This window comes from Typopeltis vanoorti, chromosome 12 (assembly GCF_054136105.1).
Source record: "Typopeltis vanoorti isolate ZY-2024b chromosome 12, IOZ_Tvanoo_1.0, whole genome shotgun sequence".
Classification (NCBI taxonomy): domain Eukaryota; kingdom Metazoa; phylum Arthropoda; class Arachnida; order Uropygi; family Thelyphonidae; genus Typopeltis; species Typopeltis vanoorti.
In genome coordinates, this window is record NC_143560.1 from 69,803,393 (window position 1) to 69,825,292 (window position 21,900).

The following is a 21,900-nucleotide window of genomic DNA, read 5'->3' on the forward strand; positions in this document are numbered from 1 at the left end:
CGTGAGTCTTTCGTCATGTTTGAAAATGAAAATTACGGCATATTCGCTGCATATTGAGAAACTATCCCAAGAAGTTCAACAGCAAAAGTCGCACTAAGAAGATATTTTAAATTTAAAAAAAAATATATTAAAGAAATAGGTATGTTATTGGATTTTATACCCATGTTTTTGTAAGGAGGAGCAAATCTTTGTTTTATTATTTAATATTTAAAAATATCATATAATTTCGTGTGACATGCCACCCCTGTGTTTTACAAGTATGATAACATGTTCTGTAAAAAAAAAAAAAAAAAAAACCTGAATAAATAATTTAATTATAATATTTTTCAATGTAGTTTCTAAATTTAAAGCAGTGATGAGCAATTAAATAGTAAATCAAATAATCGGTTCGATCCGCATAAAGAATATTTTCTTTTTCTTTGATAAGAAAGTATTAAAGCTATATTTTAATTTTTTAACCTGCACAAATAAATCCACATGTAAAAATCAACATTCATAAAATAGATTTTTAATTAAAATATACTAATTTTGCCGTACAAAACAAACACCGTGGACCGCACAAAACAACCTGAGAGGGCTGCATGCAACCCGCGGACCATTGGTTGCTCATCACTGTGTGCGGCTTCCTAAATTTTTTTTTAACAGATATAATTTTAAAAATGGCTCTTCAATCCAAAAAGGTTGCAGACCCCTCATCTAGTAGGTAATATAAAACCAGCAGAGTTAGCAAAATTATGCTCACAATTTTTTTCAGCCTTGAAACAAGAGCATTGTTTCAGAGGCTAATGTGTTAGGTCTCGATGTGTTGTGCAAGACCCAACTTATCTCTAAATGTTCACTGGACATCCACAGATGCCATATGATCACTCCGATGCTCAGTGATGTGCCACACCAGGCCTCGTCATGTAGTCCTGTTGTTTGCTTTTCTGGAGACTTCAACTCTCTGAAGATTAGTTTCTCCACACACACACCATCCATCCATCTCATTGATGGTCTACCCCATCCTCTTTTTTCCAGGAACTTTACCTTCTATTACTGTTCTGAAAAGTCCTCCTTCCATCTTTTCAATGTGTTCAAAATATTTTAACTTTCTTTTGTCAATATCCTTAACGAGCCTTAAAGTTCTACTGATCTTTTCTAACACCCATTCATTTGTACACCTTTCAATATATGATATCCTCAACAGCCTTCTGTAGCACCACATCTCAAAAGCAGATATCCTTTTCTTATCTCACTTCTTTAGGTTCGAAGTCTCACTTCCATAAGTCGCTGTTGGAAAAACAACTGCATCCAAAATCCTCAACTTTGTTCCCATGGAGATAGATCCATCCTTCCAGATTTTAGACAAGTCTCTGACTGTTATTTTAGCCATTCCTAACCTTCTGCTGATGTCTTCTGAACAGCAATTCTTCACATTGATAATGGATTCCTGGTACTCAAACATGCTGACTTCCTCAATTCTTTTCCCATTAAGGTAAACTTGTTTCTCAAGAGCTTCCCTCTTTGTATTTCCTTTGAGAACCATAATCTTTGTCTTGCTAGAATTTGGTTGAAGTCCTCTGTTATTACTAATCTTGTTAATTATGTCAAGAATTTGTCCTAGTTCTTCGATGTCATTATAAAGGAGTACTGTATCATCAGCATACCTCAGATTACTGATCAATTTACCTCCTATCCTAATTCCTGTCTTGAGCTTATCCAATGCTTCATGCATGATGTCCTCCGTATATATACTAAACAAGTGAGGAGAAAGTAAACATCCTTGCCTTACTCCTTTTCCAACCTGAAGCCAATCAGTTAATCCAACACCTAATCTTACTGTGGCTTCTTGCTCCCTGTACAAGTTGGCTATCAACCAGATAGTGTGTTGAGGAAAACCCATTCTTTTCATTACTTCCCACAGTTTCACATGCTGAACACAGTCAAAAGCTTTAGATTAGTCTAAGAAACACATTACCAGAGGAAGTCTAAATTCTTTATATTTTTCTATGATTTGTCTAAGGCAAAGAATCTGATCTCTGGTGCCCTTACCTTTCCTAAAACCTGCTTGTTCCTTGGGCATCTCTGCCTCAACTTTGGCCTCAATCCTATTTATCATGATCTTCAATGAAATTTTGCTTGCATGAGATACTAAACTAATAGTTCTGTAGCTGTTGCATGCTTTCATATCCCCTTTCTTATGTAGCGGTATGAAAACAGACTTCTTCCAGTCTCTAGGCGATGATCCTGTCTCCCATATCCTTGTAATCAATCTATGAAACACTCTTATACCTCCATCCCCTATGTCCTTAATTAATTCTGCTGGGATTTCATCTGACCCAACTTTTGAAGTATAATATTATAAAACAAAGAAATGTCAGAGGAAAACATTTTCTAAGTAAATAAATTGGAAATAAATATTTATTAAATGCAAAATTGTTGGTTTAGTCTCAAGACCATTCTTAAATGTGAATAGTTAGAGACAAAATAAAATAGAATAATAACAACTGAAAATTATGGCATGTGGTGTAATATTTACAGCAAGAGGAGAGCTCAAAAACATTTTTACAGCAAAAATTATTATTAATTAATTTAACACATCATGAGGAGTACAATGAGTAAGATAACTTTCTAAAACTGGGGAAGTTTAAGAGAGTCATTTCTATTCTGGTTAAGATGAAGAATGAGCAGCAGATTTTTATTAGAAAGATTATATTCTTCTTCCTCCTAACATGGATTTTAGGCCAGGTGCCTGTTCCGGTCTCATGCCATCTCTTTCTTGGTCTTCTGATTCTTCTTTTCACACTGAGATTAATCTTAAAATCAGACTAAAAATGTTGCTGTTAATAAATATTTATTTCCACTGGAAGTAAATTCCGTAATTTATTTCCTTAGAATATTTTGAAGTTTAAGGCATTCAATGTAGTATAGATGTTCACTAAATCCTTTATACCACAGAATGGCCTGTCTGTCCAAGGTACTGTAGATTGGATAGTACTTGGATGGTAAACACCAGGTAGAAGAGGAGAAAGTAAGAGATTAGAAATTCTGTTGATTGGAAAATAAGCATGTATCAGGTGATACCTCATAAACATTCTGCTGATAACTTCAGAAATAACCAAAACACATGGAATGAAACTCTGCATTGTATTGCAGTATTATCAGGTGTTGAACTATGAGTCCATTATCCAGTGAACATGGATGTAGTTTGTAGCTATGTTAATTTCATTCCAGATTACTTGTGAATGTACTTCACTATCAACCTTTGTTAGCTTAAATAATTTTGTGTATGCAATGAATATCTCAGTGCAGCCTGATGTTGAATTCATTTTGCAAAATCCACACAGAAGTAGTTTAATAACTCAGTTCTTATGGACTAACACTATCATTGTCCATAAGAGACAGACCAGCATATTTATGCTATGGAGAATAGCAGAAAATATAATCTGTAAAAAATGCTTTTTTTTAAAGCTACCTTCATGGACACTGACTGTTCATATGAACTTGCATTTCTAACATTTCTAATTTTGTACTCTCCTAAGCACTCGTGAATGCAAGCAATGAATTTAGTGACCTTCAGCAGAACTTTAAAATCACAATACCATTGATCCTCATTGCCTCCTACTCCCAACAAAATTGTGGAATGAACTTCCCACATCTGCATTTTCAACCACCACATCTGCAGTTAGTTAAAGAAGTAAATCAGTAATTTTCATCTATCTACCTAGCATTTTTGTAATTCACAAGACTAGTGTACTATATTTTTTCATCTTTATAGGGAATGAGTTATTAAAATATGAAGATGTATATGTGCTAATAATGTCAAATCCATAATTATACAAACTACTCTTTTATTACTTTCATGTGTCCACCAATATTATAGAATACTCATAATTCACATATTACAGAATACAGTACTAATTATTTTATTGAGATATAAATACCTAAAATTAATGAAACAAAAAAAAAAACATTCTAGGTCTCTGCTAAGTAAAACACCTATAAAGCCACGTTTAGATAAATTATAATGACAACTACAAATAAAATGCAAGTTTTTAAATCATTATACTTCATGTTTTAATCATCATTATATTTTAATCTCAGTAAGAGATTATACTGCATCTATTACTGGCAAGATGCATTCATGAAAATGAAATTCCATGAAGCTACTATTTACCTTTGTGGGAATTTTGGCAGTGAGAATAAAAAGTCTGCATGCAGAAAATGCCTGAAAATAAAGAAAAGTAATAAATAATTAAATTTTAAGTGTAATAATATTATTCAGATTAATTGCTTTGATAATAAATATAACAGAACCCACTTAAGATGTTAAAATATCTTAAGAAAATCCCACTGAAACATATCCATTGGGAAAATATCACATGGTGTCTTGTCGCCTTAATACACTGAACATATAACTGTTGGGATCAAAAAGTTAAACTTGCTTAGGAACTTTTTTCAATCTAAGATGTATTTCTAAGCTGATCCTAAACGTATTTACAATCAACAAAATGCAAAGAAACAGTTTCTTTGAGAAATCAGCACTGAAATTAAGTATCACATAACATGAACATTAAACTTTAGCAACCATTTGATGAAATAAATACTATCACTACCATTGCAGGATATTAACACTCCATAACATGAGCTTTGTAATCTAACTAATCACACAACCTCTTTTCTTCTCTATGTTAAGGAGTGTTATCTAATGACTGCATAATCTATAATTTTGTGGTTGACAATATGAAACTCTTTCCAGTTTGACAAACCTTGCACTACATAAACAAAACTTCTTAATTAGTGTCAGCAATCTTCCAGAGAAGAGTTTCCATTCGAAGGAAATCAAGATAAATTCAGCATATGAAGAACAAGGCTTTTCAAACAGAATATTATGTAATAATGTAATAGCTGTTCTAAAACAACTGATAAAAAAATCTACAGGATATAAGTAGAGAATGTAATTATGTTCCACTGACTTGGAAAAAAATTTTCATAAAAAGATAAATGTTCTATTCATAAATAAATAAATTATACTTGACAAAAAATTCTTGTATTTAAACCTTTGCCTAAGCATGAACAAATTTAACATTACAACTAGGCTATCTGTATATGGAGGCAGAGGACTTCACATCAGATTGCCCCACTATCCTATAATACACAGCACACTTCCTTTTGGATGTTTATATATGGTCACGCATCATTACGAGGAGGGTCATGATTCAGAACAGTTTGACCTTTCTGGTCTGTGTACTACTACTGACCTCAGTAGTAGTAATACTAGACCTGCTGAGATACCAAAGGCTAAATCAATGATAGAAATCATAGCATGTATGGAAATACACATGTCCAAAAGAAAATGTGCTGTACAATTATAGGAGGATACTGAGGCAATTTGATGTGGAAGTCATCTACCATCATATACAAATGTAGGCTATTTATGATGTCCTGTACAAAGTGTTGTATGCTATTACTTGTATGATGTTATTTTAAAAATTTTATGCAATTTACAACCGTGTTAAAAAACTTTTTTTATTATCCCGACGTTTCGATCTTCACATCAAGATCATCATCTGGAGCGTACATAAGTATACAGAACAGGCTGAGTTACATCATTAACTGTAAGCTAGTGAAACAATGATTTGATCACATGTTATTCTACTGATGTGACCTCTGGTGAAAAAAAAAAAATATATATATTTTTTTTTTTATATATATATATAAATTATATATAATTATATATAATTTTTTATATATATAATTTATATATATATATCTTCTTCTTCTTCTGCAGCTTCTCCCACTTAAGTGGGGTCACTGTTTGTAATGAGTCTTCTCCACACCTTCCTGTCTTGGGCTGTCACCACATCCAAGTTCTTCATCTTCAAGTCCTCTTCTACCAGCTTCCTCCATCTCTTCTTTGGCCGCCTACGCTTCTGCCTTCCTTGCAGATCCATCTGCATGACCCTTCTTCCCACATATTTGTCCTCCCTCCTCATCACATGACCAAACCATCTCAACCTTACCTCCTGTATTTTCGCTCCTAAGTTCGTAACTTTCACTGTTCCCCTGACATAGTCATTTCTCAGACAATCCTTTCTGGTCACACCGCACATCCACCTAAGCATTCTCATCTCTGCTACTTCCATCCTGCTGATATTATTTTTCCTCAGGGCCACAGTTTCTATAGCATATGTCATAGCTGGCCTCACTACTGTCCTATAAATTTTGCCTTTCAGATTGATCAGCACCCTCTTATCGCATAACACTCCAGCCATCTCCCTCCAGTTCCTCTAACCCACTTGTATCCTGCATCCCACTTCCTTCTCAGCTCCTCCATCTTCTTCCACTGTTGAACCTAAGTATCTAAAGTCTCTCACCTTCCTGATGACATTTCCTTCCAGCTCCAGATCTGTCTCCTGGCCGCCGCCCACTGCGCAACACATGTACTCTGTCTTACTTCTGTTCAGTCTCATACCTCTTTCTTCCAGTACTTTTCTCCATCTTTCCAGTTTAGTTCCCACTTCTTCTCTTGAATCTACACACAGCAAGATGTCATCTGCATACAACATTGTCCAAGGCGCATCTTCTCTCACCTCCTCTGTTACCACCTCCATCACAATATTAAACAGAAACGGACTTAATGCTGACCCTTGATGCAAGCCAACTGTTACTTGAAAACTTTCTGTCTGTCCCAAACAGGTCCGAACACTTGTCTTCACATTTCTGTACATTTCCTGCACCAACCTAACATATTTCTCTGGCACCTTCTTCTCCCTCAGACACCTCCAGACTTCTTGCCTTGGCACTCTATCGTATGCTTTCTCCAGATCAATAAATACCAGATGTAGCTCCCTTTGTTTCTCTCGATATTTTTCCATCATCTGCCGTAACCCAAAGATAGCATCTGTTGTTGATCTACCAGGCATGAAGCCAAATTGTTTCTTTGCAATCTCCACCTCCTTCCTCAATCTACCATCAAGAACCATTTCTAGGATCTTCATTGTGTGAGACATCAACTTTATTCCTCTATAATTTTTACAGTCTTGTGCATCCCCTTTACCCTTGTAGATGGGGATAAGAGTACTCTCCCTCCATTCCTCGGGTATATTTTCCTGTTGGCAAACTTTCATGAACAGGTCCCACAGCAGGTTAATTCCCTCTTCCCCCAGTGCCTTCCATGCCTCCACTGGAATTCTGTCGGGGGCCCACCAATTTTCCATTCCTCATCCTCTTCATGGCCTCCGTCACTTCCAGTCTACTGATGTTCTGCACCATCCCCTCAGAAGGCTGCCCATCTCCTCTGAGAGTCCTTGCATTTTCCTCATTCAAAAGTCCCTCAAAGTATATTTTCCATCTGTTTCTTATGTCCACATCCCTCCATAATACTCATCCTTCAGCATCTTTGATCTGCCTCAAATGTAAGATGTCCTTTGCTGCTTTATTTCTACATTTCGCTAGTTGGTAAATTTTTCTCTGTCCTTCCTTTGTTTCTAATTGATCATACAGATCTTGATATGCCATGGCCTTTGCCTGTGCCACAACTCTCTTGGCTTCTTGCTTTCTCTCTTTGTACACCTCTCTGTCCTCTTCCACTCTTGACTCACCCCACTTCTGCTTTGCCTTCCTCTTAGCTGTCACTGCCACTTGTACATTATTATTCCACCACCAACCCTCCTTCTGCTCTCTAATCTTTCCAGATGTCTCACCAAGCACCTCGATTGCACAGCTCAGGATTACTTTTGAATTATGTTTCCACCAATCTTGTACACTTTCCAGTCCATCCGAAATCCTCTCTAACACCCTCTCCCTAAAATGATTCCTCACACTCTCCTCTTTTAAGCGAAACCACTTAATTGTCTTCATCCCATGGCATCCAGAAGTTCTTATCTTCGATCTTATTTTAAAGTCTGCGCACAGCAGTCGGTGTTGTTGTGCTACTTGATCTGTTGGAATTACTTTACAATTTGTCACAACCTTACGATGTTTTCTTCTAGTCAAAATGTAGTCAATTTGTGAGCTGTTGTTACCACTCCTAAATGTTATCAAATGTTCTTCCCTCTTGTAGAAAAACGAGTTCACAATTGCCAGATCAAACGCTACTGCAAAGTCCACAACCCTCTCTCCTTCCTGGTTCATCATTCCCACTCCGTGGCCACCATGCACCCTTTCACAATCTCTATTCTGTCTTCCTATGTGTCCGTTCAAGTCTCCTCCGACAATCACCATCTCATTTTCTTCCAATTCCCTCATTTCTTCATCTAGCACGTTCCAGAACTCATCTTTTTCCTCTGCTGTACAACTAACTTGCAGGGCATATACACATAATACGACCACCCGCTCTTCTCCAAGACCCAATTTCATTCGCATGATACTGTCATTCCTTCTACCTACGTCCAGTACTTCACCCTTCATTCTGCCACACACCACAATTCCTACACCATTTCTTCCCTTGTTATTCGCTCCAGAGTAGAACAATTTATATCCATCTCCCAGTTCCTTTGCCTTTCCCCCCTTCCACCTTGTCTCCTGCACACATAAAATGTCCAACTTCCTCTTCATCATCATGTCTGCCACCTCTCTTCCCCTTCCAGTCATGCTTCCAACATTCAGTGTTCCCACTCGCAACATCCTGTCCACCTGCTGGGCTCGCTTCTTTAACCGCACCCGCCCTTGATGCGGTAGCCCTCGTCCAGCAAAAAAAAAAAAAAAATCAATGAGATATCAGTGAGTAATATTTGTGGTAAAACATTTTGTTTAACAATTGATGAGCAGACATCTGTTAACTGATGATACATGAATATTACTGTCCATGCAACGTGATAATAAATTTTGGAATCTTGGTTTATGTTGTATTCATGTTTGTATGGCTGCAGACAGATATTTAACTCTTCTTCAAAATAAAACGAAAAAAATGTAATTTCCTTTTAAAAGTAGTATATTTATTACAATAGATGGAACTTCAGTAATGAAGAAAGTAGTACAACAATTAGCCTTCGAACTGATTATGTAATCAGTTTCTTTATAGTAAAAATAATTTACAAGAAAATGATGTTGACAAATAGAAAAAGAGAATAGTTGAATTATTATTATTATTATTTTGTGACACCTCCAAGGAGTCCAAAGACTCATCGAGGGAGGGTGCTCACTCTACAATTCTTTGTCTGCATCATCTACACCAGGGGTCAGCAACCAACAGCCGCATGCGGTCCAAACATAGATTTTCGGCAGCACATAAAAGGTTGACAATACTTACATGGGATGTGGCCCGTATGTTGAATTATTTAAATAGCATTTTATAATATGAATAATAAATTAAAAATAATTTTATACCTATACTTCGTGATATTGCTGTGCAACTTGGCACGAATCAACCATGTGAGTCATCATGAGTGGGGATAACAAAGGTGACTTCATCCGATGACAACTGAGATTTTGGTACATTTTACAGTCATGTTCCCTGGTCCGTCTTTTAATATAATCCAATAATTCAATAACATCAACTATTATTTTCAGAGGATATATATTTTTTTTAAAAAATTTCAAAAATGAGTTCAAGAAAACGTAAAATTGCAGATGAAGGAAGAAGGTTTAATGATGATTGGAATAGTAAGTACTTTACTGATAACGAAGGTAAGCCCCTTTGTCTTATTTGTCATAAAAGTGTTGCTGTTATGAAAGAATATAATATCAGATGTCATTACAAGAATGTCATACTTTATCTCATATTTTAAATATTTCTGTGTTTTTTTTAAGATTTATATAATAAAAATTGATAACCTAAGTGTTTTTTTCACTCACTATTTCTGTTAATTAAATGCTTGTGGCCTGATTATTAAAAATAAAACTTGAATGTGGCCCGCAAGTCTGAAAAGGTGGCTGAACCCTGATATACACCAACACCATCTACTGCTCACCACCACTAGTATTTTTTTTTGTGTGTGTGTGTGTCTGTAAATTGCTTGAGTCCTAAAGGCACATTTGTCTGTATGCAGGAAGAAAAACTTAAGTTTCTGGGAGGAAAAAATACCCTGTTACCACCATATGAGATCGGATGACTCACCCTCAATTGAAAAATTCCATATAAAGATTCTTCCCAATTCAACGAGAATCGAACTTACGCCTTTTCCAATCAAAGGGTGCAATGTACTGTTGTTTTTCTAATTGCGCTATGGAGGCTTAATAAAGAACTATCTGAGAAAGATGATTGTAACATTTCTGATGATAATGAAGACGATATTTTACAGGTGCTGCAAGATACATTCACTGATTCTCATATTTTATAGAAAAATTACAACTAAGTTCTCTGATAGCAAAGATATAAAAGGATCAACAATATTATGCAGATCACCAACAAAAAAAAAAAGAAAAATCTGATAATGGACTCAGCTTTATCAATAAGCTTTACAGATCATGAACTTGAATTGCTCTCTCATACAATATTAGCACTGCAACCGATAAAGGATGATTTAAAACAGTGCTTCCAAAACTTATGGATGTAAAGGCCCCTTTTGAAAAATTAAAATATTTCAGTGCCGCATCGAAAAAAAAATCACAATACAGACATATATTATTGTAATATTTATTGTTTTTATATTCAATGCAAAACATACACAGCGAATATTGCAAAAATCAAATACAAATATTACATTTTTAGCATCTTACAGATACATTTGACATGGTCTTAAAACATCTGACTTAGCCTTAAAACATTTTAAATTTCTTTTCATTATTTCATGGCCCTCCCCTCAACAAAACTAATGGCCCCAAGGGAGCCATGGCCCACAGTTCGGGAAGAGCTGATTTAGAAGAATTATTTTGTGGAAAACATGAATCTATATACAGTAAACCCTTGCCCAGAGCGGATTTGCAGAACGTGATTTTGCAAATATGCGTTATCTTAATTATTTCCATTTAATTTGTCCAACGCTACAATTTCATCCATACGTGGTACGCTGAAGAGCATCAGCCGGCAATCCTGCCTGGCGCTGCCCACTAGCTGAGTGACCCAGGCTGAGAGGCGATTATTTCATTACACGTTAGCAGAGTGTAATCACGTATTTATCAGTGTTTATCCTCTTCTCCTTTTGCATTTCTTTTAATTTCAAAAATTCAATATGACATCTAAGAGGAAGAATGAAGAGGATAAAGCAGCAAAAAGACGCAAAGTTTGACATTATCTCAGAAAATTTTAATTTTAGATAAGTTGAAAAATGGTACACGTGTTTCATCGCTTGCAAGAGAACTAGCTATAAACGAATCAAGCATAAGAACAATACGGGAGAATGAAGAAAAGATTCGGTCTAGTGTCAAAGCTTCAGGCAATACTTCGGCAACGGTTGCTCAAGTTTCAAGAAGAATTCCGCAATTGGAAAAGATGGAAAAAATATTAATAGCTTGGATTGTACAAATTAATCATACAAATTGCAAAAGCAATTGGCGGCAAAGGATTTTCAGATATGGAAGAAGGAGAAGTCAAAGAATTAATCAAAAATGACAATCGAGAAATGACAAATGAAGAATTGGATGATCTTGTAACACCAGCCACCAGTGAAAGCAGCGATAGTGAAGAAGATAAAGCGCCTTTAACTTACAAGAAGATAAACGAATTGTTAAAAAAGGCACAGGAACTGCCTGATTTTGCAATGGAGATTGGCCCGAATGAAGAAAGAAGAGGACACTTTATGAAAGGCATTGAAAAAATCTGCACTCCTTACCGCGAAACTTTTAAAGAGCTGTGTCAGTCATTGTCCCAAGCAAAAATCACTAGCTTTTTAAAAAAATAACTGTATCGTGTACCTACTTATTAAGCAGTAATAAAAATCCTTTCAATTAACATTTGTCTCATTTTTCCCTTTTAATTACAACAATATTTAGGTTAGTTTAAATTATACATGCATGCTTTCTTAATTTGAACTATACCTAACACATTTTTTCCATAGAAAGTTAACTTTGCAGAATGCGATTTTGCCGTGCGTGCAATGTATTAATGACGTAACCCCCGCTTTCAGCAAGGGTTTACTGTATATCGCTGATATCACATTAAAATTTATACTAAATGAGCTAATAAATCAAAACACCTTTTTAAGTAATGAACTTAAAGATTCATTATAGCTTGTATAAAGGAAGGACAACCACTTATTCTGCAATATCTTTATGATCCCAAGAAATTGAATGACAAAGATTACAGAATTTTTAACAAAACCAAAAATTATACAATAACAAACATAATCATTATTATTATTATTAGCAGCAAGCAGTAGCAAGCACACTATTTCGATGTCTGCATATGTTAAGTCGCAAAGTAGGTTTTTTTCTTGTGAATTTTGTTTTCTTGTAAAGTAGGTTTTTTCTTGTGAATTTCGTTCTTCAAGCTGAACATATTGACATAAAAACTGTAAGTATCTGTTAAGTAATAAGTAAATTATAATTATTCAAAGTTCAAAGTATACATCAGTCAACTACGTGAGAGGAGAACAAAGGAAGTCGCCATTTTAGCAGTCTCAGCAAGATTGTCAAAACCAGAAATATGAAGTGCTATAAATGCCAGGAAGACAACGGGGGAAGAAAACCACATAACCTGCAGGAACTGCCAGAGAAACATGCATTTTCTATGTTCGGGATTGTCCGTGGCCACTTGGCAGCGAACGTCGAATGCAAAGCATGATGAGTGGAAGTGTCCACATTGTAGACAAAACAAAGGAATGTCGCCTTCAACTGCAGGCGGGAAACAGCCAATGCAGAAAACTACCACAGGCAGCAAATAGCTAACATGGTAATCAACAGCAGAGGAAATGAAAAACAGAATACAACAACGGAAACCCAGGTGAAGCAACTTTGAATGCATTACTAGAAAATAGATTACAAAACCTAAAAGACTGTTAATCAATTTTATTGGAGAACTATTTGAAAAATATACCGTACAAATTACCGAAAAATTCAACCAATATGAGGAATTTATTAAATTTAATAATAGCTCAGTAGAAGACATTTTACAGACTGTTAGGGAAATTAAAAACTGCATTAAAGAGCTAACGGAAAGACAGCATAATTTAATTAAAGAGACAACGGAACTACGACAAGAACTAAACTCTTTAAAATAACATTATGAACTCAAACCAAAAGCAGTATAAAAATTATCTCCTCATAGATGGTCTCCCAGAAATTGCTACAGAACATTTAAAATACATGGTAATTCAACAATGCTAGAAAATTGGTGCTTCCATAGAATCAAAAGATATCCAGTTAGTACATCGATTACCAAAAAAGGGAAAGAGAAAGTAATCCCGTCCTCCCCTCGTCGTGGCGCGACTCACTAACAGTTCAACAAAAGTTACCCTTATAAAAGCTAGCAGGATTAAAAAACCAATAGTCAAGGATCTGAATGGAACCCACAACAATACCCCAATATTATTAAAACACTTAAGGAATTGAACAACGTAGTTAAGAATATAAATTAAATTATACTTTAATAAATATTTCCTATATTTCGGCAACATCACGTTGCCATCTTCTAAAGGAACTTGCAAAAAAAGGCACGTGCAACGTGCCTGCGTGTTACAACACAGAAACTGAGAATGAAGAGATGAAGCTACTGTTCTCCTAAAAGTCCTGATGGTGCCCTCTAGCGGGCTAAGTAGGTGTTCTTGGCCGTTGGGCTGAAGGCCTGCTGATGTAAGCCTCCCGAATTTGGGACAGTCGCATACAACCAAATTTGTTGAGGTTTGGGGAGTTTCTTAGGGCTGAGGCTGATTCCATAAAGTCTTTCGAATTTGCATTTGCTACATGTATTACTGTAGCTTTCTTCCACCATATTCTGTGCCGTTATCCAGAGCATGGTCTGCAAGACCAGAATGGCTGTACTTGACTGTACTTGTGAAAACGGATGTAGTCCTTGTGTTCAGAAATTCTGATATTCGCTGTCCTGCCTGTTTGGCCAAAGTAAGACAGTTTACAACTGAAAGGGACATGGTATATACCAGGTAGGTCTAGGGGAAGTGGTTGGTCTTTAGTGGAGCGGATAAGGGATGCCAATTTTCTGTAAGGTCTGTAACAGGAGGTCAAGTCATGTTTTTTAAGATTTTGGTAATCTTTTCGAAGGTGCTTCGGATGTAGGGAATGGTGATGGATTTAGAGTAATCCTTGTTGTGGAAGGGGAGGGGGGGGGATCTGTGGTTTGTAGTTTCTAATATTTTTTGGATTTCTTTGGGGGGGGGGGGGTAGCCATTGCCTGAGAAAGTGTTGAGGATGTGATTTAGTTCAGTGTTAAGGGCCAAGTCGTTTGAACAGATTAGTTTAGCCCTGTTGTATAGTGTTTTCACCTAATTAGCTAATTCAAGCTAAATTTTCTCCCGATATCTCAACCTTATTTCAGTTCACAATGAACTCAGGCTATTTCGTTTGGCAGGGAAAATTCTACAAACAAATTGAGGGGACAGCCATGGGTTCACCACACTCCCCACCCTTGGCCAGTTTCTTTATGGAGACCTTTGAAGAAAAAGCCTTAGCCTCTGCCTCACAAAAACCAACCATATGGCTTCACTACGTTGATGATGTGTTTGCTATTTGTCCACATGAATCTGAAACACTCCTCTCCTTCTTAACACACATAAACCAACACCCCAGAATCAAGTTCACCCTGGAAAAAGAGGATAACAACAGCCTCCCTTTTCTAGACACACTAGTCACCCACCAGCCTAATGGAACCTTGGTTTTCTCAGTTTACCGAAAACCCACCCATACAGGCAGATACATTCACCAACAATCCTCCCCCCTCACAACAATAAGAGTGGTGAAAACACTATACAACAGGGCTAAACTAATCTGTTCAAACGACTTGGCTCTTAACACTGAACTAAATCACATCCACAACACTTTCTCAGCCAATGGCCACCCCCCCCCCCAAAAAAAATCCAAAAAATATTAGAACCTACAAACGACAGATCCCCCCCCCCCCTCCCTCCACAACAAGGATTACTCTAAATCCATCACCATTCCCTACATCCGAGGCACCTCGGAAAAAATTACCAAAATCTTAAAAAAACATGACCTGACCTTCTGTTACAGACCTTACAGAAAATTGGCATCCCTTATCCGCTCCACTAAAGACCAACCACTTCCCCTGGACCTACCTGGTGTATACCATGTCCCTTGCAGTTGTAAACTGTCTTACTTTGGCCAAATAGGCAGGACAGTGAATATCAGAATTTCTGAACACAATTTCTGAACATGGTATGCAAGACCAGAATGGCTGTACTTATGACCAACTACGTTGGTCACAAGTACAGCCATTCTGGTCTTGCAGACCATGCTCTGGATACTCGCCACAGAATACGGTGGAAGAAAGCTACAGTAATACACCGTACCAAATACAAATACGAAAGACTTTTTATGGAATCAGCCTCAGCCCTAAGAAATTCTCCAAACCTCAACAAATTTGGTTGTATGCGACTTACATCAGCAGACTTTCAGCCCAACGGCCAAGAGCACCTACTTAGCCCGCTAGAGGGCACCATCAGGACTTTTAGGAGAACAATAGCTTCATCTCTTCATTCTCAGTTACTGTGTTGTAGTGCCTACGTGCGCATGCCTTTTTTTGTAAGTTCCTTTAGAAGATGGCAATGTGACGTTGCTGAAATATCGAAATATTTATTAAAGTATAATTTAATTTATATTCTTAACTATGTTGGTCAATTCCTTAAGTGTTTTAATAATGCATAACCAACGTATAAGCCTGTCTACGAGAATACCTGAATATACTTGTCCGAATACTTAACATCATATTATCAGAAACTTTATACCAAACAATGAAAGTAAAAACGGAAAAAAATTACCAGTTTATATTGATAAGTGACAGCAAAATATTCCTTAAAAAGACACAAGAAGCAAAACCAACCCAAATAAAATCCGTAGAAAACCTCAACAGGCTGCCACATTAAAAGGAATACTGATAAGTCGTAAAGAAGGGATGGGTACACCAATCTACGTTAATGCAGACCACCAAGCAGATGTAATCACCCTGGAAACATGACAACTGCCACATTCTGAAATCGATAACAGAATGGAAACAAGTGACAACCCCCCCCCCCCCCCAAAAAAAAAAGGACTATCTATTCTCCACATCAACATCAGGAGCATTCAAAAACACTGGCTAACCCTGCAAGCTTATCTGAAGGAAGATATAGACAACATAGACATTTTAATACTGACTGAAGTATCTACAACAAACGAAGAGGCAACCAGCTACCAAATGCCAAATTTCCAACAACACAAACACTGCGGACAAACTAAACGAGGCAGCGGTACATACATATATATATAGATATATATATGTACCGCAATAGAAATAAACTATAAATTAGAATTTGCAGAAAACATGCATCGAAATTAAAAACATCAAACAAGAAAACTCCTTGATATTAAACACAATATACAGACCACCCAACTTAAGCACTACAAAATTTCTAGATGAATTAAACAGATAACTTTCAGCCAAGGAAGAAGGTGCCTTAGAATACTTGATAATAATAGGTGGCATGAATATAAACATTAGGAACATAAATAACAACACAGAACAATACCTAGACCTCTTATCAGAATATAACATAATCCCATCCATACAGTCGTATATAGGAGAAGAGATAGTCGGAAATACAACTACCTCATCCTGTATCGACCACATAAATATACGGGGCCCCCTCCAAACAGCTACACAGCAGCCATCATAACGTGCAAACTGGCAGACCATTATTTCACAGCATTACAGTTACACACTGAACAAAGAACCCTTAAAACTCACTAACACTACAAAACAGTATAATAGCATCCTAAACGAAACAATAGTAAACAACGAAATCCGAAAAACAGACTGGATGCAGATAGCATCTTTAGACTCTGCTGATGCTGTATATAATAATCTTAAACTTGCCTTTAATAAAATATATAACAAAGCATTAACAAAACTAAAAATACGTGTCCAAACTAAACAGAATCCATGGATAACAGACAACATATTAATAGACATACAAAAAAAGATGCCCTATGGAAACAACTCAAGAAGTCGCCTAACAATACCGTTTTACAAGCTGAATACAAAAGAAAATGGAATCTCTTAACTACACACATTAAAACGGCAAAAAGAAACTATTACAGAAACAAATTAACAACAGCTCAGAATGACATAAAAGAAACCTGGCACCTGATTAATGAAATGCTGGACAATATACACAGAACCACTGCTTCATAAACAATAAAACATAGCTTTGCTTGCAACCCCAAGTCACTCAAACGGTTGGCAAATAACTTTAATCAGCACTTTGTGAACTGTGTCCAAAAACTACAGGAAACAATCTCTCCTCACACAAACAAACATTTTCCACTAGGTCCAAGAGCAACCCAGTCAGGTTCCCCACTGTAACAAAAGAAGAACTATCACTTGCAATTCAACAAATTAACCACCCTAACAAAGGACCAGGGATAGACAGAATCAGACCAAAAGACATCAAGAAACACTCAACCAACCTATGTCCATAATATTTTTGGTTTACAGATCAAGTGTTGATCAATTTAATTAACTTAACCATTTTTAGACATTTTAATCAAAAAACAAATTGATGGCAGTATAAATCTATTGGTGTACAGAAAACCGACCAATACAGGTCACTACCTACATTTCAGCTCCTCTCACCATCTCACATAAACTCAGCATTGTACACATGTTAAAGAAGAGAGCAAATTCGCATCACAACAGACAATGAGACCCTTCAAGATGAGTTAACATTAATTTCCAACAATCTGTACTTGAACAGCTGTCCAAGAAGACTAGTCAATAAAGTCCTTTTCTTTGAACCACCACAAAAAGAAAAAGAAGATATTCAATATATAAAAACTATTGCAATTCCGTTTGTAAGTGGCATCTCCTACAAGCTCACCAGCCTCCTCAAACAACACAAAATAAGAGTAACATTTAAACCAATAGAACCTATTCGTAAACTACTAAGATCTCCAAAAGACAACCACCCTTTCTATAAATATGCTGGAATTTATAATATTCCATGCTCGTGTGGCTCTAGTAACATTGGACAGACTTCGAGAAGCCTTGAAATCAGGCAAAAAGAGCACATCGGCTATGTCAAAAACAACAGACAGGACATTTCTGGCCTATCGTCTCATTTCTCTATGACTAACCATGCCATCGAATGGGACAAAAGTTGTTCCCCTTACTTACAGGAAGATTACCATTCAAGAATTTTCAAAGCAGCAGCCACAGTCGCCCGTTCTACTGTCAACCTTAACAGAAATCAAGGCCTAATACTCCCAGAGTTATGGAAAACCCTAATCAAATCTTTAAAAACAAAAGAAATGAACTTTAATACAAACTACAGAAAGTTCCTTAGCAACAGCTAGCTAATCTTGTACACACGATACGTGTTTCACACATGTTCAATACTATTTTATTTGTAATTATTCTAGTCAGTTTTTTACTGTTATTCTTGTCAATTTTATAGTTACACAAAATTGTGAGATTGTTTCAGCCTATATGTAAGTGCCCTGAAGATGCCAACAGTTAAAGTTTGGCAAAACTAGTTGGTTAAGTTAATAAAATTGATCAACATTTGACCTGTAAACCAAAAATATTATTATTAATTCTCAGGATCAAGAAAATAAACCTTCATTACAACCTATGTCCAGTTATACTAAAATTGTTAAATAAACTGTTCGAAATGGGGCACATACCTAAAACACTAAAGGCAGCATTAACTACACCCATACATAAACAAGGAAAAAGAAACATTATAAGTAATCACAGACCCATCGCCACATTGTCTGTAATCAACCAAATCATGGAACGCAACTTGCATTGCAAAACTCTCCACATACGTTGAAAAATTCTAAATCCCCAAAACACGATATGGCTTTCAAAAAAATAAAGAAACAGCAACACTCCTGGAAGATTTCACAGACCTAATAAACGCTTCACTGGATAAAACCAGAATAGTATTAGTCATTTTCATTTACCTAACAAGCATCTGACACACTAATACACAAAACCTTGTTAACGAAACTAACACATATCGGAATCGAGGTCATCTACTCCAGGGGTTTAAAGCATACATGAAAAACAGGAAGCACATCACATGTATAGGATCAGCATACAGTGGAATACCACAAGGAGCTATTTTATCTCCCATTCTATTTAACATATATATGCACGACATAAGCCATCTTCCCCTAAAAAGTAAAATCTGCCAATACGCAGATGACATGGCCATAGTGTCTATTCACAACAACTCAAATATCGCTTACACAAATATGCAACACAACATCAATCAAATCACTGGCTAACCGAAAACGCCATATATATATATATATAAACCCTGGAAAAACAAAGCTAATGATAAAAAAACCCCAAACCCTACCCATAGAAACTAAATATCTCACTATCCAACATCCATCCTCCTATACACAAAGTGCTGATCCTAAAACTACAACCATCACACAGGTGAAATCAACACGCTATCTCGGACTTCACTTCGATGCTGATCAAAGTTGGAATAGCCATATAAACTCAGGATAATAACAAGCAAACTATATCAATTAAAAGACATTGCCCCAACACACACACAAAAATACTAATCTATAAAGCATTATGTGAAAACATTTTAAGATATGCAATCACATCATACACATTCTGCGCAAACTACAACCTTAACATGTTACAATGGTTGCAAAATAAAATGGTAAAACTGATATTCTGGGAACAACCCACAGTTATGCAGGCAGCATGGACAGAACACAAAATTTAAGGTGAAACACTTATGCCACTACATAGTCAAGTTAAAACATTACTTCAGTCCAACCTATAGAGCAACAAGACCACAGTCAACAAACTACATAACATATAAGTACAATAATCACTATAGCAAAGCCACCTGAAACTTCTACGTACCTGACATAATAAACAAACTGCTGTTCGATGACAGAAACTAGGGACCTACAGAGAACTGAAACAGGTGCTATATAAATATTATAGAGAGAATGAAAATTAGAGAAATTCCTCTTTTCTCTCACACACACACACAGAGACAAAACCTATAACAAAGCCTCTTTCAAAAAACACCATTACAAGGACACAAACACACCATATCCAAATCCAATCCCACTTGCAAAAAAATTCAAACCATGCACAAGCAGTAGTAGTCTTCCAAGCATGTACCTACAAACAGTAAAATCAGCATCTGGCTTGTGACGGGTATAGAAACAAAACCACCGCTATCTATTATCTTCCTCAGATAAGCTCTGCAAAGCTTCGAGGAAGAAATCAGAAATGCCACCCAAAGAAACAAGTAAATTCTTCTTCTTATTGTGCTATCTTCTATTGAAGGTCAGCGACCATCTTGGCGAACAAACTGCACTCTTGTGCTAATCTGAGCAGTTGTGCACTGCTCTTTCCTGTCCACGTCTTGATGTTGTCAAACCATAATATTCTTTTTCTTCCTCTAGTTCCTTTGCCACCAATTCTTCCTATCAAAATAGTTTGTAGAAGTTGGTATTTACTGTTTCTCATGATGTGGCCAAGATATGATGTTTTTCGTTTCTTGATTATTTGTATGTTTAGCTTTGCCAATGGATTTTAAGACATCTTCATTGGTAATTTTTTCTGTCCATGATATCTTTAGCATTCTTCTGTATAGCCACATCTCAAAGGCTTCGATTTTCTTGATGGTTGTCACCTTCAATGTCCATGTTTCACCTCCATAGAGCAGAATAGACCACACGTAGCATTTCAGCATTCGGCATCTGACTTCCATGTTTAGGTCTTTATTGCAGAATAATGTTCTCATTTTCATGAAGGACTGCCGTGCAACTTCAATCCTTGTCTTTATATCTATTTCTGGATCCCACCGTTCATTAAGCCAGCAACCAAGATATTTATATCTTGACACTTGATCAATATTTTTCCCATTGAGTATCATTGATGAGGCTGGATGTTTGCTGATGATCATGTATTTTGTCTTGTTGATGTTTATATTTATTCCCATTCTTTGGCTTTCTATGTATACTCTGTCAATGAGTTTTTGGAGATCCATAATATTATCTGCAATTAGCACGGTGTCATCTGCATATTGAAGGTTGTTAACAATCTTTCCATTTATTGTGATTCCCTCTGCATATATGTTGAACAGGAGTGGTGAGAGCACACATCCTTGTCTCATTCCTCTTTTGATGTTAATATCACTGGTGGTAATGTTGTCTAAATGAACGGTAGCTGACTGATTCCAATACAGATTTGTTATTAGTCTTATGTCTTGTTTGTCTAGCCTTATTTGTTGAAGGACTTCTATTAAGTTAGTGTGTCTGACTTTGTTGAATGCTTTTTCAAAATCTATGAAACACATAAAGACAGATTTCTGTTTTTCTATGCATTTTTGTATCAATATTTGGGTACAGAAAAGGGCCTCTCTAGTACCAAAACCATTCCGAAAGCCGAATTGTGTTTCACTTAGAGTTTCTTCACTTTTTCTATAAATACGATTCTGAATTACTTTCAAAAATATTTTTAATGTTTGGCTCATTAGACTAATAAGTCGGAAGTCACCACAGGAATTCGCTTTGGGACAGTGATAAATGTAGATTTGAGCCAATCTGATGGAAATTCATCACTTTCATATATTTTATTAAATAGTTTTTCAAGAAGTTTGATGTTATCTGGTTCTATTAATTTTAAAAATTCTGTTTGCACACCATCTGGTCCACTGGCTTTTCCTGTTTTACTTGTTCGTATAGCATTCTCTATTTCGCTTTTCATGATTGCTGGTCCTTGAATGTTATCTTTTATATTTATAGGCTTCTGTCTATTACAAGTAAATATTATAATCAATTTAATAAAAAGTGAATCATTGTAAATATGTATGTGAAAAAAGA

General features: G+C 36.2%; 1 protein-coding gene across 2 annotated transcripts in view; it reads right to left on the minus strand.

Moving 5' to 3' along the window:
• The window catches only part of LRR (capping protein regulator and myosin 1 linker 1 leucine rich repeat protein), a 917,109-nt gene that overhangs the window by 854,664 nt on the left and 40,545 nt on the right, over positions 1 to 21,900 (minus strand). For both annotated transcript variants that reach the window (XM_090401192.1, XM_090401191.1), the window contains exon 3: positions 4,157 to 4,207. In XM_090401192.1, the coding sequence (XP_090257318.1) occupies positions 4,157 to 4,207 (51 nt within the window). The remainder of the gene's footprint in view (positions 1 to 4,156; positions 4,208 to 21,900) is intronic.